At 37.9% G+C, this 17,524-nt stretch overlaps 1 protein-coding gene across 1 annotated transcript in view; it reads right to left on the bottom strand.

Moving 5' to 3' along the window:
• The window catches only part of LOC126237152 (uncharacterized), a 235,017-nt gene that overhangs the window by 147,497 nt on the left and 69,996 nt on the right, over positions 1-17,524 (bottom strand). Inside the window, exons 3-4 of the mRNA XM_049946997.1 lie at positions 12,505-12,725; positions 4,663-4,873 (exon numbers count right to left, since the gene is read on the bottom strand). Coding sequence (XP_049802954.1) covers positions 4,663-4,873; positions 12,505-12,725 — 432 coding nt within the window. The remainder of the gene's footprint in view (positions 1-4,662; positions 4,874-12,504; positions 12,726-17,524) is intronic.

Raw genomic sequence — 17,524 nt, 5'->3', positions numbered from 1 at the left:
ACATTGTGGTGTAAAAGCCAACAGTCTATAAACTCCTCTATACACTTCCCCAAGGAGGGAAAAGTAAAAGGTGTGCAAGCAAGCAGATCCTGTTTCACATATCCATCATCATGGAAGAAACTTTCATTACCATCAGTTTAATCAAATAAATGTTAGGCTACCAATTCAAGTTTAAAAAACTTAGAAAACAGCAGTTTTATCCAGACTTGGAGTTTTCCTTCTTATTTACAAGGTTAAATTTTGGCTGCTTCAAAGACAAATAATTAAGGAGTGTTGTAACAACAACTGTATGAAAAGGACAGTTTGCTACCCACCACATAGAGGAGGTGTTGAATCAAGACAGGCACAATAAAACTACTGCTACTCTTCTAAGATTTCTGACAAAAAGTTCTTCTGAAATAAAAACCATACATACATTCACACAAACACACCTCTCATACAGATGTCTAGGTGCTCACTTGTTATTAATGCAGCTTACTAATTTGTTATTAATACAGCATACAGACTAACAAGGAGACCACACATCAATCAGATTTTTGTAGTTTTTTTATATATATGGTACATAGCTGAAGTTCAGAACTCAAATATCAATTAACCTAAGTAGTTCAATGCAACTGTAAAAAATTCTCGATAAAATTGACTTTGAAGTTTTCTGAGCATCTTTAATACCCTAAAGCAATGTTATATTTTCTGACATGCTGTGTGGCACTATGGTACAATGCTCATTGTCGTGTGGGCAGCCTGCATAATGAGCAGCAAAGGGTGACCATACCTGGGGGCAAGGGATGCTGTGCCACATCTCAGAGACAGGAAGAAATATAATGTAGTCAGGTGCTTTTCTTTCAAGAAAATTATTTGAAAGTCAGTATTATCCAGATTTTTGACAGGATTGGAACTGGAACTTTTTTATAGCTACTTACAAGTTGCCATTCATCTTCCAAAATATTATAAATTCTTCATATCACAAGGTTTTCACCCCTCACTCCTCCTGCCCCACCCCCTTCTCACCCCTACAAACCATCATGTGGGTGCCCTTGCGAGCAGCCTGCTCAGAGGACAACAACTGCAGTCAGAAGAAGCACCTGTCATCATCAGCCACATCCCTTTTAAATTGCAGTGCATCAAATAGCTGATACAAGAAAAGAGCTACACACTTCTCACTGTGTCTAATCCAGACCATAGGTCAACATGGAAAATATGTCACACTAAGGGGGAACACTAGCAAAAGCAAAACTGAGATAAAACTTTGAGTTCTCAATTGACCACAGGTCTGGGAGGAGTTCTCAGAACATGCCATGCCAGCCTATGCCAAGTACTAGTGGTGCAAGGTAGTACAAAAAACTGTACCCACAAAAGAAAAGATGGCACAGATCAACCTGCAAAAATCAGAGAACTACAAACTTGCAGTGAAAGGACATGTTAGAGCACCACCTTTCATGGAGGCAAAGCAGCAAAAGAATGGTAGCCCATATTAGTAGAACTGATGACTGAACCTTGTAAGTCATGCCACTCTCTGTCCCTGTTGCTAAAACTTTTCTGATGCCAAAGCAGATTGCCACAATGTGGACACTCGTGACAACAGCTCACGCCCTTTTCACTGAACCACAGGCAGACAAAGTGAGCTACTTGATTGGTTTGTGGGAAGAGCATAAGAGCCCAAAATGGCACAGGAAGTACTGGGAGATGTTTCAGAACTTATTGAAGATTCAACTGCATGCTGCCTTCTGCAACTCATGACTGCTGGCACCCATCACAACACCCACACCCTCTGTCGCTGCCACAATCCTCCCACCTTCCCACACCCAGCAAAAGTGATGTACTTTACTTATCAGTGAAAGTGTTTCATCTCTCCCAATTTAAAAGCATATTTCATGTCCTCAACTGTAATTTTGTCTTTTCTCATCTTCAAACTTAATATGTGACAAAACAAAGTCCACTCATCATCACTACCAATTATCAGTGCATTTAATTTATGCTTTCTTTGTATAAATGTGTATTCAGTCAGTGTTTCTTTCTATAAATGTGCTCTCTCTTTGTCTACTAATTCTATTTAATTCAATTAGTTTTTGTATAAATATAATATGCCACATTTTTTAATGTAAGGTCTCTCTCCCTACATTGGTTTCCATAAATTTGACTCCTCATTGTGTTAATGTAAAGTGCCTCTTTTTCCTGTCAAAATTTATTGTTTCAGTATCACCTAGCAGTTTACACTAGAATTACCACATGCTCTCATACTAAAGATATTTTTCTTTCAAGTTACATTAATCATATACAATGTAATGTTTTGTCCCTCTGAAATATAACTCAGCTTTGTGATACATTTTGCAGTTCATTGGTGATAAATACATGATCCTTCAAAAACCAATTAAACCATAAATTGTCTCTCAAATAAAGAATGCTGAAAAATAAAAAAATTAAAAAAAAATCAGCTATTATCTCCCCCAACGCCACAAACCCAATCTCACGTTTCCCTACTGTTTGTCCCATTGCAGCTGGGAACAATTCTGCTACAGCATGAACCTCTGCCTCTGTTGATGAACATCTCCAAATTATTGTCAGTAATCTCACAGCATATCTTCAAGACACAATATACTTCCTTCACTGCCTTTCCACAGTTCTGTTCCATTATCAACAGACCACTTGTTTGTCACTGTGGGTGAGCTGTTCTTATAAACCAGCATCCCCATGCCCATGGTCATGTGGTTAAGGAGCACAACTTTCTCCACACCCTCCTGACACCAAACACACCACCTCTTCCTAATCCTCCTGGCCAACCACATTCTGACCCACAAATAGTTCACATATGAAGGCCAAAACTATAAAGAAGTCTGGTACTACCATGGCTACTTGCATGGCACCATCCAATACCAACTTATTTATGGGCATCTGGAAGAATCTTTCTTATGCAGTCAACACCTAAAATCTCTTGTCTGGTTCTGATTCAGTGATGACATTTACATGATCTGGAGTCATGGCAGGGACATTCTCCAATTATTCCTCCATAACCTCAATACTTACTTCCAAATCTGCTTCACTGGTCCTTCTCAGCTCAATAAGCCACCTTTCTAGATGTTGATCTCTGCCTCTCAGATGGCTCCATAAATACATATGGTCATATCAAGTGCACCAACCACTAATAATACCTCCACTATGATGGCTGTCATCTGTTCCACAAAGTCTCTTCATTACAGCCTTGTCACCCATGGATGCTGCATCTGTAGTGAAATGCAGGAGTTGTTGAAATATACTGATAACCTTACCAGAGCCTTTATTGACAGACAATTCAGCTCATCCATAAACAGATACCCATGCTATCTTCTCCTCTGACACCAGTAAACCCATTAACAAGCAACTGATTGGCACTCGTCTGATCACCCATTGTCACCATGGCCTTAGAAAACTGAATAACATATTTCACCAGAGTATGGCTACCTCTTGTCATGCACTGAGATGGGGGATATTCTACCAAAAACTCCTACCCAACCAATCTACAGAATATCCTTCCCCATCCCTGTTTGAATCCTGCTCCCAGTCCTGCATTCAGTGGATCATTTCCTTACGATCAATCAAGGTGCAAGACCTGTCTCACACAGTCATCCACCACATCCTACTGTGCTCCAGTCATAGTCATTCCCTTCCCAATAAAATGCAGAGCCACATGTGAAAGCAGCCATGTTGTATATCAGTTATGCTGCAAGTACTGTAGACTATTCTATGTGGACATACCATGTAACCAACAGTCTACTCACACAAATGGCCACTGCCAAACTGTAGCTAACTGCGATCTTAATGATCCAGTTCCAAAAATGTTGCACATCACAACACAAATTATTTCAACAACTGCTTCACTATGTGGACCATTTGGATACTACCTTTCATCACAGGTTTCTCTGGACTGTGAAGGTGGAAACTGTCACTAAAGTTCATTCTGCCCTCTCACTATCCTCCTGGCCTAACTCTCAGCTAACCTGTTTTCCACTGTCTCAGTATACCTGTTCCTTTTCTTTTCTGTCAACACCACTCCTTCCCTGTCCAGATCATGTATTGCCTTCTCCCACCACTCTCCACTCTGCCACTCCCCCCTCCCCCTCTCCCCAGATGTGGATATTCTCTCTCTTTCTCCCTCCTCTCTCCCCCCTCCCTCTCCCTCCCTCCCCCTTTTCCACCCCACCCTTTTTTCCTGTCTCAGACTTCATCTCCACAACCCTCTTCTTTCCATCTCTTCCTTCCACCCTCCCATCCTTCACCCCGCTATCTCATACAGGCTCTATTCCCTGAACTCTTTTCAACTTGCTGTGCAGCTGCTGAGTCATCCATTGAAACATCTTCCTCACACTACACACTACCCCCTCCTTGCCTTATGCAATGCTCCCTATCCACTATCCACCTCCACCTGCCCAGGCAACTGTTCTCAATAATCAATAATCACTGAGGGCATGAATGTGTAATTGGATGTCTGTGTAGTTGTTGGTGTGAATGCAAGTATTTTTGATAGAAAAAGAGAAACAGCTTGAAAGCTAGTGTGAATACTGTTTTCTCTTACATACTTCTCTGTGCCACACATCAGTCTGCTATAGATGAGTGGTTGCTTTTCCCTTATTTTACATACTGTTCCATCAAGGAATTCCCATTCTTGTTATACATTTTATGATAATTTACCTATGTGTGCATGCCAAAGATGAGTTCCTGCAACATCAGCCTTAAAACTGTATTGAAATTCATTATATGGCTGAATAGGACATTGTGTGATGTAAGGAACACCATCCATATATTGTCTTCCACGTTGCCGTAGACCATGCCAATGTATCACAGAACCCTCATTATCAAAAGAATTCAGGACATTGACTACAACAATGTCATTATGGCATACCTGAAAATACGGAAAAAATGTCAAATTCAATACATACATCATTATTGCACTTTCAAATATTGTATCGATATCTCTTAAAAAAATAGGATTTCAATACACAATTAGAGGCAAAATTTACTGAAAAGATTAACTTACTTTAAAACTCAGTTCAAATTCTGAATCTGTAAGGTAAATACAGCAACAGAAAATCTAGGTCAGAATATGACCAAGCAAAGTAGACGCTATAGTTGCTGGCAATGATAAGACACATTTTTACTAGGTATGTGAGAAAAGCAACAAGAATGGTTTTTTATCCACGAAAGATTTTATTGTACTTTTTTTTATACAACATTGTTGTCCCTTTCAAAGTAGTTCCTTTTATCATTATTCCCAGCCTTGGTAACAGCTCTCAAAGGGTTCAATTCGTGGGCCTTTAATATGTTGGTCACATTGTCTTAGATGTTCTCCAGAGTCCAAAAATGACTCCTTTTATGACATTTTTCAATTCTGGGAAAAGAAAAAAGTCACAAGGACTCTGACCAGGTGAATAGGGTGGCTGTGGAACAACAGGTATGTCTTTTGAGGTAAAATATTCTTTGATGGAAGAGGCTATGTGGTATGGGGTGTTGTCATGGTGCAGCATCCATTTGTCAGCAGTGTCCAGTCTAACTTGATTCACCATTTTCCTGAGCCTTTCAAGGATGTCTTCGTAAAACACTCTGTCGACAGTTTTTCTTGGAGGAACAAATTCTTCTCATATGATACCCCTGCTGTCATAAAAGAAAATCAGCATTGTCTTGAGCTTTAGATTTGCTCATTCAAGCTTTTTTCAGTCAAGGAGATGTCTCAGTGTGCCATTCCTCACTTTGCCACTTTATCTCAGGATCATACTAAAAAATCTAGGATTCATCACCTGTGATCACATGACTGAACCATTCACGGCCATTGGAAGTCCACTCAAGAAGATCAACTGTCCATCTGCTCAGTTGTGAGGTTTTCCAGCACTATTTTGGTACAAATCTTTTGTATGTGCAAAACTTTGGACAAAATTTGATATGTGGTGAAAGTGTTTAAATTTAACAGGCCACCTATCAATCTTATTGTTAAACATCAGTCTGATCTAACAAGAGCATACATATGTTTGACATTTTCATCTGCTTTTGAAATTGAAGGTCTCCCTGAGTGAGGTTAATCTTCAATGTGATCTCGGCCTTCCAAAAATGATTTATGCCAGAGAAAAACTTGTGCTCTTAATAAGAAATGTTCCCCAAAGGTGTGCCTCAGCTTTTTAAAGGTCACACTCATGCATTTCCCAAGTTTGACACAATCCTGATGGCATTATGTTACTCTAAATTTCTCTGTTCCATTTTTGTACCACACAATGAAAACACAGCTTGACTAATGGCACTCTCAAAATTCATGTGAAGACTCTACAGAGCTGAAATTTGGACTGAGCATGTGGAAGAGATGAGCACACTGGTCTACAAAAGTAGAACAACACAACATTGCCAGAGTGCTCACAGTGTTGTCAGCCTCATTATTTTTCTCCATCACCTCATATATGCTCTTGACACTGCAACTAACACTGTGACATTAGAAGTAGTCAGTATCATGGGTTCTGAATACACGTAGTTTTAGTAAAATAAGAATTGGATTTATCATCTCTCTTTGTTTTCACTTTATTTTTTAAAATTGTTTGAATATATAGAATTAAAAATTACAGTCATTAAGACAACACAGTCATTGGCACCTTCTGGAACATGCTGCCATAAAACTTATATGGAATGTACCACAAAATGATGAATGAAATTCCTACAAGAATGATGAACATTACTTATGTCCACCAGAACACACAGTGATAACTAAGGCAGTCAGAGGAAGCCTCACTATTATCTTTACCACATGAACTAAAAGCACACTTCAAGCACAGTTGGCAAACATAAGGTATCATCTTATTGGGGATATGCACTTTATGAATTTTTGGCACATACCTCTCTTGAAACAGCTTATTGCACACTGAAATCTATTGGTTCCACACCATTCACACATTCATAACATGCATGAGCAACTGGTGGCCCACAGGCTGGATCGAGTTTGCAGTTTGTTTCAATCTGACCTGTGAGGCGCTCATATTGCACTCTGCCCGGGATGTATTTTTGCATATTTCTGCCAACAACTGGCTTGCCTCGGGTTCGCAGCTCATGATACAGACCAGTGAAAAGTTTTGCTTCTCCATGCATGCACTATTCAATTTCCCTGCCACTGGATTTGAACAGCACTCAAATGAACTTTCTGTGGCCAAAAATTCCAAAGTTACTCCCATCTGTTTGTTGACTGGCATTGCCCGTCTCATTGCTGTATTTTTTTTTTTTTTTTTTTTTTTTTTGTTATTTCTGGTATTAACACTAGTAAATAGTTCTTGTGCATTATGGACATATTATAACACTGTAACTGTTGAAGCTGAAGGTAATTTATAAAGAATTGGCTGCAGCCAGTTGCTTTTATAAGCATCTATTTTTCCATGCTGCCTTTTCAAGATGCGTGGCATCCCAGTTTCAGTTGTTTACATATATTTACATGTTGTGAACATTGTTTCTTTACTAACAGTGTTGCAGAATTCTGCAATGGAAGTTTTTAAAACAGCTATTGTAAAACATCATAAGGCACAATGTTCATGATATGTAAATAAATTTAAACAGTATATATGAAGATGAGATACACATAAAAACAATTAACTCTCAAAACTATGTTTTGAATCACAATTTGCTGTTGTGGCACATTGGGAAAAGAGTGTGTTTCATATTGAGGCTTTACCCCATAAACATTAATGTCACAGACGCAATAGTTTTGACTTTGTGCACCAAGAGCACTGCTATTTTGTCACATGACTAGGCAGCCCATGAGCTCAAGTAAGTAGGTTAATCAGGCTTATGGGTCACCAAAGGTTGCCAGTGGCTGATTCAAAGCATATCACTCCTTTATAATTGTAGGTGACACTATTGTCACCTACAGAACACTTTTGCTTCCACTTCACATCTCTCTTTCTCTGTTTTCCTTTTTGGTTTAGCATCATTTCATTCCTCTCGTGCTTTTTCTTCTTCTTTCATGCTTAACAAGTTCTTCTGTTTTTGTAAATAAGGCTTTCCAAGATTTGTATCTCATGACAAAATGCATCTCTGCATTTGTCTTAAATTTTCTTTTTAAAGTACTTGGTCAGTCCAGAATCTCTTTGTGGTGGAAAATTATCTTCATCACTGGGACAGTTTTCTGTTCCTCATCAGTTCCTTGTAACAACAAAAAGATTAATGTTCAAGAGCAGATGTATCTGTGTTTCTTCACTGCACATAAGCACATTAAACCTTTCTTCTTCTTCCTTTTACACATGGCTAGGACCAGCCTCAGCACATGTATGATTTAAATGGATGACCACTTCAGATGAAATCACTGGAATTTACACAGCTACAATAAGTCTCTGAAGCGGTAATTCTGCACCATTTGTAGGAAGCATAATTAGCATCAAGGTCTCTTATGAGCCCTATTTCAACCATTTCTTTAAAATCCACAAGTGTTAGGACCTTGATGAAAATGTTAGTTGTTAGGTTAGTAGTGTTTAACGTCCTGTCGACAACGAGGTCATTAGAGACGGAGCACAAGCTCTGTTTAGGGAAGGATGGGGAAGGAAATCGGCCGTGCCCTTTCAAAGGAACCATCCCGGCATTTGCCTGAAACAATTTAGGGAAACCACGGAAAACCTAAATCAGGATGGCCGGAGACGGGATTGAACCGTTGTCCTCCCGAATGCGAGTCCAGTGTGCTAACCACTGCGCCACCTCGCTCGGTCTTGATGAAAAGTCCAAAAGGCCACAATTCAGTCAAATTCTTGACCAGAAATTTCATAAAACCAGTGTTACCTGGATTCCACAAATAAAAAGTGCATGTTCAAAAGCCGTTTGCAGAAGAGCTTTCTAGCTCAACTTTTTCCTCAGTCGCACATAAAATTTGATAAATCCATTCTTTGGTTAATATTTTGTCAGGATTTTGACTGTATGCAGTAAACATCCCCCCTCAAAAAGAATAAACATGATGCTAAAACAATTACTCTGTTCTTTTGTAAATCATGACAAAATGTATGTCTATAAGGTCTTAAGGCAAACATCTAAAAGGCAGATACACAGTCTTCACATCTGTAAGAGTATGAGCAACAAGCCTGCCACAAAAGCTGTCTTAGAAGTTATATTCTCTGACCATATTATGCATAACATTTAGTCCATGAAGGACTATCTCTTAATTCTTTCAGGGATGCTGCAACCCAGTTCCTCTTTTCTATTTGGGTCAAGAGGAATGTTCAATACTAACCATCAGCTTTTACCTGTGATGTAATGGTTGCTGTAATGTCATGTTTTGATGTGCATTTTGAATTTAATCTCTAATGTACCTTACATTCTATCGATCATAATCTTGTTCGTTTATACAGAAAGTTATTTGTTAATCTTTGTGTGGGATCTGAAATTGCTTTTCATGTATTACTAGCATCATGAAATACAAAGGCAAGTGTGGGGCCAAATTCTGCTCATGATTTTGAAGATATGGAAATTAGTGGAATGGGGAACAATATATTCCTCATGTCTGTTTCACTATTGTGAAATTGGCTGATGAACTGAGGGAACCAATGAAAGTCATGAGTTTCGCCAGACAGTACAATTTGATTTGGTGCTATTGCAAGTTAGTGTTTGTGGCAACGATACAACATTTTCCTTGGTTTCGAAGAAACATGCAAGTAATTTGTTTATGTGGCACCCTGCCAAATATCGTGTGTGGCAGTCTGTTTGTTAGATGGATGTGGTTTGAGAAATCAAGGTTTCCTATGAAAAGTATTGTATTACTTTCTTACTTTTTTTGTTTAAGAATTCCTGTTTGGATTGCAGCTCATGGAACAGAAATGGACCATAAAACTATTATAGACTGGAATTCGCTTTGCCGGGAATTTGTTTGGATTTTATTATGAGAAGGGGCAAGGTTGGTGGATCGAGTGTTATTACAGAAATCGACAAATCACAATTTCTAAGAGAGTGATTACCTCATGAGTCAGTAGAACAGCTTAATGTCACAATAATGGGTTGGTTTAACTGGAGATCTAGTTTATGATGGAGTGTGATGATTTGTATGTGCATTAGCAAAGCCAACGAATCTTGCAGTGGAAAGGCGACTGTGGTGACACACTGACCTGTTGCATAATCTGGGGTCTAGGGTAGGTTGGAACTCAACAGTTTGGTTGTGAGTTGGTGAAGCCAACAAATCTGGCAGCAGAAAAGATTTCTGTGGTGATAGACTGATCTGTGTCTGGGTTAGGTTGGAATGCAACAGTTTGGTTGTGAGTTGGCAAAGCCAACAAATCTAACAGCAGAAAAGATTTCTGTGGCAACAAACTGATCTGTAGTGTAGCCCAATGTCTAGGTGAGATTTAAATGCAACAGTTTGGTTGTGAGTTGGAGAAGCCAATGAATATGACAGCAGAAAAGCTTTCTGTAGTGCCAGGCTTATCTGTAGTGCAGCCTGAGGTCTATGTCAGGTTATAATTCAATGGTTTGTTGTTAAAGACAAGAAAACTAGATGTTGGCAGAGACTCACCTGTAGTGTACCAACAGATATGTGTCAGGTGTAACGTTAAATTTCACTGAGGTGTTGAAGGAAACAAATGGCAACATGGGTGTATGGTGCCTGGTTGATCTGCATCATATGTCATGTTATATGGTGCTCTTCACAGTATCCTACTTGTATGTACAGCTTTACTGTTTGTTTGGACTATGTGGTTCAATTATGGGTTATTAGTAGAAAATTGCAGCTGATATTATCTACGAATGAGTACAGTTGTCATTGGCTGAGAACATACTAAGGATTTAACATTATCAGTTTGTTCATTGTGATGTTAATCCCGAATATCATTCTGTTTACAAGTAATTAATATAATAGAGGGAAACATTCCACGTGGGAAAAATATATCTAAAAACACAGATGATGTGACTTACCGAATGAAAGTGCTGGCAGGTCGATAGACACACAAACAAACACAAACATACACATCTCTGCCCAAACTCTTTGTCTTTAAATATGTCTGCTTGTGTCTGTGTATGTGCGGATGGATATGTGTGTGTGTGCGAGTGTATACCTGTCCTTTTTTCCCCCTAAGGTAAGTCTTTCCGCTCCCGGGATTGGAATGACTCCTTACCCTCTCCCTTAAAACCCACATCCTTTCGTCTTTCCCTCTCCTTCCCTCTTTCCTGATGAGGCAACAGCTTGTTGCGAAAGCTTGAATTTCATGTGTATGTTTGTGTTTGTTTGTGTGTCTATCGACCTGCCAGCACTTTCGTTCGGTAAGTCACATCATCTGTGTTTTTAGATATATGTTTACAAGTAATTATTTATTAGAAATATTTTGTTGTTTCTGAGTATAATATGAGCTACAGTTATTTGGGAAGCAAATATTATTTCGAAGAATCATGGGAGTCATTATCAACAGTAGCAGACTTTGGAAAAGTAGCTGAGCCTGTACGTGTTTTTTAGTTTGCTTTTTCATATGATAGTTTTGGCTCTTTCATTTAGTAGCATGTTTTTTCAGTTACATGGGCTGTATTTTGAGAAAATTAACGTGTAACTTTTTATTTTTGTTGTTTCCAGGATTTCCAACAGATACCGGTAGGTAAGTTCTTGGTTAAGAGTTGATTTAGTGCACAACAGTTCATCTATAGTATTTGTAAATTCGTAATGAAATGACCTTTTCATTTCTTTCCACTTCATATTTTATGTTCTGATGTCAATTATAGCAACAGAGTGTGTTTTTACGATAGCGCCTACTTGATTCCTTTTTTGTTCTAAAAAGTATTTCTTTAATTAGAATATTCATAATACAAAGTGTTTGTCTTGTGAAGTTGTCAATCTTTTTTACTCACTGTTTCTACCCATTATATTGAAGAAATCTGCATTGATATGACATCAAGTTGTACATAATACGTACGATATTTGTTGCATGTTTTTTACGTCACTCACCAAAGCCAACTACTCATATCCAAGACTCCTCTTTATCCTTTTTTTTTTTACTACTATGTATCTTTGGCTTTATGTTGTGAGTAACTTTGATTCTTAATGCTTGAATAAGGCAAGAAATCTATTCCTTTTCTCTCTTTTGTCACATGAAGATGTCTCTGAAAGCTAAGAGTTACTGCCTAAAGGCCATTTCTGTATTTATCACCTCTCAGTAGATAGACTGTTTGATCATTTCTGTATTTATTACCTTCCAGTACATTGATTGGTTGGTTGGTTGGTTGTTTGGGGGAAGAGACCAAACAGCGAGGTTATCGGTCTCATAGGGTTAGGGAAGGATGGGGAAGGAAGTCGGCCGTGCCCTTTCAAAGGAACCATCCCGGCATTTGCCTGGAGCGATTTAGGGAAATCACGGAAAACCTCAATCAGGATGGCCAGACGCGGGATTAAACCATCGTCCTTCCGAATGCGAGTCCAGTGTGCTAACCACTGCGCCACCTCGCTCGGTACATTGATTGTTTGGTTGTATCTCTACCTTAAAGTTACAAAATTCCAGTCTGAAAATAACATGTTTGAAGCTTTCTTATGTAAGTGAGTTTCTACAGGAATTTTACCAATATTGCAGGCCCTGGTATGCGCTGGTTAACAACTGACACAGAACGCACTGCACCACCAGCTGTAATACATCCAGGCTTGCTGCAGTCTTCTTCAACATCTGGGCAGTCTCCACATTGTATGCTCATTGTTGTGAATAAGCTAACAGTAAAATTGTAGTGACATATCATAGGATCTTCATTTTCTTTGCATTCTCTGAAACAGGGATGTGCTGGTCCACCTAAAGTAAAAGAAAATATAGAATAACAAACAACTGAAGAAAATGCATTGGAATCAAAAGCTAGCTTAATATTCTTTGTGTACAGCTCCAAATGGAAAACTGTATATAATGAAGTATCTTTAATATGTTACATAAATGTTGTTACTTGTAGATTTGTGATTTTTCATGCAAATGATGGAAGTATACAAAGTTTTACTTTATGATCAATTTATGAGATATTTTGAAGATAAATAGACCTTTATGACATCGTTTATGTTCAGAAGATCTAAGAATGGAGAACTTTCCAGTAAAAAGAACACAAAGGATGTACAACACCACAAATAAACTATATTTCCATACAGCACTAATTAATATCAATATGCATGCTGTAAGAGCAGATTTCTTATGACATTAATTGGAGGGATGAAACTCAACAGAATTTCTAAAGACTTGATTTCTGAATCGTAAGGAATCTGCTAAATTTGACTGTTGTACAAAAAGAGTTATTAATTTATTTTTGTAGTAATGCTGGTTTTTGTTTGTAATGTTTGAGATATCCTTTACTGCTGGGTGGACTGCTGCTCCTATTATTTAAAATGAACTTCATCCACTTAACACTCATATTAAATACTTGTTTTTTTTTTTAATTCAGAGTTTCTATATATTATTATCCTTTGTATTCATAGAACTGAAACTCTTGAAGAGATCAAGACCACAGTTGATAGTCATTGCCTGTGTACAGAATTTATCAAAATCTTTCTTTTATTCATTGTCATACATCTTATACCATAAATCCCATCATAAAAGAAAGCCTGCAGCAATGCTGAGCAATCAAGCTATACATTGACAATCAGAATCAGCCACTGGAGGTTAACAACAAATTATGACTAGTAATAAACTTCTCACTCTCATAATAAAGAGACTTACTTCTAGATTACTTTAATATGAATATTAGGAAAAAAGCTGCTACTGTGGAAAAGCTGCTCCTTACGTTACTCAGCAGATGTTTTTGTCCAGTCTGCAGACAAAACATTTACACTGCTGACCATTACATCACCAAAAATGATAGCAAATAACAAAATTTACATATTGTACGTAAACAGCATAGTAGGAAGAATACCTTATTAAATTTGATATTGGTTTGTGGTGTACCAGGTGTGAAATTTAATACACAAAGCTGCCACTTCTGGCAACAATAATGGCCCTAATCTCACAGGGCACAGAGTTGAACTGAGCTTGGATGACAGCTATACATTAGCTGATGAGTGGTGGCTTGTCATTCTCCCTACAATCTACGATCACAGGTTTTCAATGGGTGAAAGGTCAGAAGAAAATGATAGATAGGGCAGCAGTCAAACACCCTCTGTATCAAGGTAGGTCAGAACAGCAAAGGCAACATGCAGACTCGTATTATCTTTATTAACTGTAACCACATTGGCTGAGTGCAAGGACTGTGACTGTGTGAAATAATTATTTGTGATAAACTGCTACTATTTACATTTATACAGACTGCTCTAAAATTCCCCTTACAAACTTCTAAGGCTTGTAGAGGGAACTGAGTAGACAATATTTTGAATTGGAACCCATGTCTGGAAACATATCATTTCCATGCTATAGACTTTTGAAAACATGTTTGCTTTGTAGCTATGCAACAGTACAACAGCGTAGTCACAGTGAGGGGTACTTGTGTTGGACTGGCTGATGTCATTTGTCATCTTTTCTACCTCTATGACTTGGTTCAAGCCTTCAGCCTCATTCATGTGTCTAGGAGTGTTAGAGCAACACAGTTGAGTACACATTTTTCAGAACACACTGACATTATCCTTCTGTGTGGTGATGCTCATGGTAATGGAAGAGCTACTCATCACCTTTTTTAAGATCTTTGTCCATAACATCCTGCTCTATCACATATCCTTTCCACCACAATTATGCAATGGCTTCAAGAAAGCCTTCACCATCAGCAGGTGCGACTGGGGAGCTCTGAGGAGATACCACTCATCTGAACCGGAAGAGGCTGTACTGCATCACATTAAAGAGAACACATCAATGAGTACATAGGTAATTATTTGGTTATTAATAAGTGGAACTGTAAAAAAAAAAGATGTGCTGGGTCATGCATAATAAATTACTTATTAAAGTGATCACATTACTAATAGGGTTCCAAATGGTTGTAGCACAGAAACAATACATTTCTCGACATGGGTTCTCATTCAAAATATTATCTACTCAGTTTATTCTACATGTCACTGTAGCTGTAAGGGGAATTTTAGAGCACCCTGTATTTATTTAAATTTAACTGAACATAACACTACATGGTTGGAGTATTTTCTGCTCATCTTTAGGTGTGTATATATACACACCAGGTACTCGCTGTGTATGATGATGAAAACAGCAGCATGACAACATTCATTCTCCTTGGAACCTCCACACATGGATACACACATCACAACACAACACACAGGACTGGGACTCATTTGAAATAATAAAATTGATGCTACTCCTCTGTCCCATGTTATCATTGCACTCACGAATGTTGCTCTATGTGCTGCTGCATCACGGGAAGGTGCAACAATGTTCACTGTGCTCTGGGAGTCTTTGATGCTCTAGATGTTGTCACACTATCCGTATGAATATTTGCCTTGCTGCAAACAAGCTCTTTTCTTGAGTCAAGATATCTGATGTGATTATAGAATCCAGCATGGTCAAGTGGACAGTATGTCTGTTCTCTCAGGCTCAAGCTGTGCAGGGCCCCTGTGATCTTGGTGGGCATTGATGATGCGCCCCCCCCCCCGGAATCAGACAATTCCATACTCACAATCAACGCCATCAGTGATATCACTGAACAATAAACCATGGGACACATCCTGCTGTTTTCAAATTCTGACAGTTGCTGGTAAATGGATCTCCTTCTTACTTGAGGCACAATATGGTCTTCTCACAAACAGCCAATACAGAAATGTGATTTCTGAATGTGAAACTCAGTACATAATCTTTCTTTATATATATTATGTAAATGTATTTTGCTGAAATCTTAATAATTTTCATATGCAACCAAGAAAAAAACTTTATGGCAATGGCAGTTTGAGATTTGTTGCGTGCTATCACAATAGTGTTGCTGTTTTAATCACGACAGTGTTGCAGTTTTAATGGCTTGCTATGTACTTTACACTGACCATGATCAGCTGTCTACATACTGACAGCGTAATATCTGTTTAATATAAGCACTGGAGTTGGGTAGAGCTTAAATCCCTGAAAAAAAATTCTATGACTTGAAGCAGGGAATAAGGAGGAATTCTTTTACTTTTCTTTTTGAATGTCTGAAGATTTTCAATCTCAGACCTTGTGTCTATGGGTAAAGACTCTTGCACTAGAGCATTAAACTCTTTCTGAACCATAGAGAGGGATAAATAGTCTAAAGAGATATAATTTTTACTTCTTGTATTGTGGTTGTAAATTACACAGTTCATCTTCTATTCACTCTTGTTATTAACCATAAATACCATTAGTAGTACATGTATTGCACATAAGAGTAAGAATCTCTGCCCCATGAAAATTTTTCTGTATAATGTTCAGTTACCAGCTTCATACAATATTCTTACAGCTCTTTTCTACAAAATAAATACTTTTTTGACTTTGGCTGTAACATCTGAGAAGATGAAAAACAAATAGTCAATTATTTATTTGATCACTACACAGAAATTTATAAGGCTGTTAGTGTAGATGCAAAATTTAGCTGTTTCATAGACATATTGCTTCAGCACTTTGAGACTTGTTTTCCCCTAAAACAAGTAAAGGTAAAATTGAATACAAGAGATGTTTAAGGAGGGATAACACTTGAAATTTAAGTATTTTGTGTTAGGAAAAGAGAGCTCTACTTCATCCAGAAAACAAGCTGTATTCAAGAACTGAAACTCCATACCAGGATTTCTGTAGTATACTCCAGTTTTTTTTAAAAAAAGTGATACATAGTCACTTTGGTCAAACAATGTGGACAAGACAAAAACAATTTGGAACATTATTCAACAAGAAATGAACAAAAATAGTGATCAAAACAAAACTGAAATCCCAGAAAATAGCTCTGGTTGAAATGGCAGCTTTTTCAAATCATTACACACCAAATTAAATTAATGTTTGCTTACAGCAGAAGCAAATGTTGCACTCATTAATAAAAAATGAAATACAGATGCCTTGGCTTTACTTGACAAAACATTGAATGTGCCAACAGAAGACATTAACTTCAAAAATAAGGCCACTGAGGAGATTATAGAATTCACCAGATCACAAAAAGTAAAAATTCTAGTGGCTATGAGGGTGGTTCTAGAAGAATATTAATGTCTTGTGCTGAATTGATGGGATTATGATGAAGCTATTTTTGTAATCTATGTCTCAGGGTATATTTCCCAACAGAAGTAAGATACTGCATACACTTGCATCTATAAAAAGAGCGTTAAGCAAACCATCTTTAATCACATATCCATTTCACTCACTCCAGAATTTTAAAAAGTATGTGAGAGTGTGGTCTATGATACAATATGAACTCTTTTCACTGAGTAGAACTTGTCAGCTGCCTCTCAGTTTGTTTTGTGTAAAGGACTCCCCACACAAAAGCAATACAAGACTGCACAAATGAAGTGATAGCAGGTCTAAACAAGAAAAATTATCCTTTTGATGTATTTTGTGACCATGCAAAAACATTTGTAGTGCCCCAGTACACAAAGTTCTGATTGGAACACAAAAGTGTTATGCACTAATGACAGCCCTCTTACATGATGGAGTATTAATTTCGTGAAAGAAATGAGTGCATAAAGATCAGTACTGGA

This window comes from Schistocerca nitens, chromosome 2, assembly GCF_023898315.1.
Source record: "Schistocerca nitens isolate TAMUIC-IGC-003100 chromosome 2, iqSchNite1.1, whole genome shotgun sequence".
Lineage (NCBI taxonomy): Eukaryota > Metazoa > Arthropoda > Insecta > Orthoptera > Acrididae > Schistocerca > Schistocerca nitens.
Note: the sequence above shows the minus strand (reverse complement) of the source record. Positions and strands in the feature narration are given on the sequence as shown.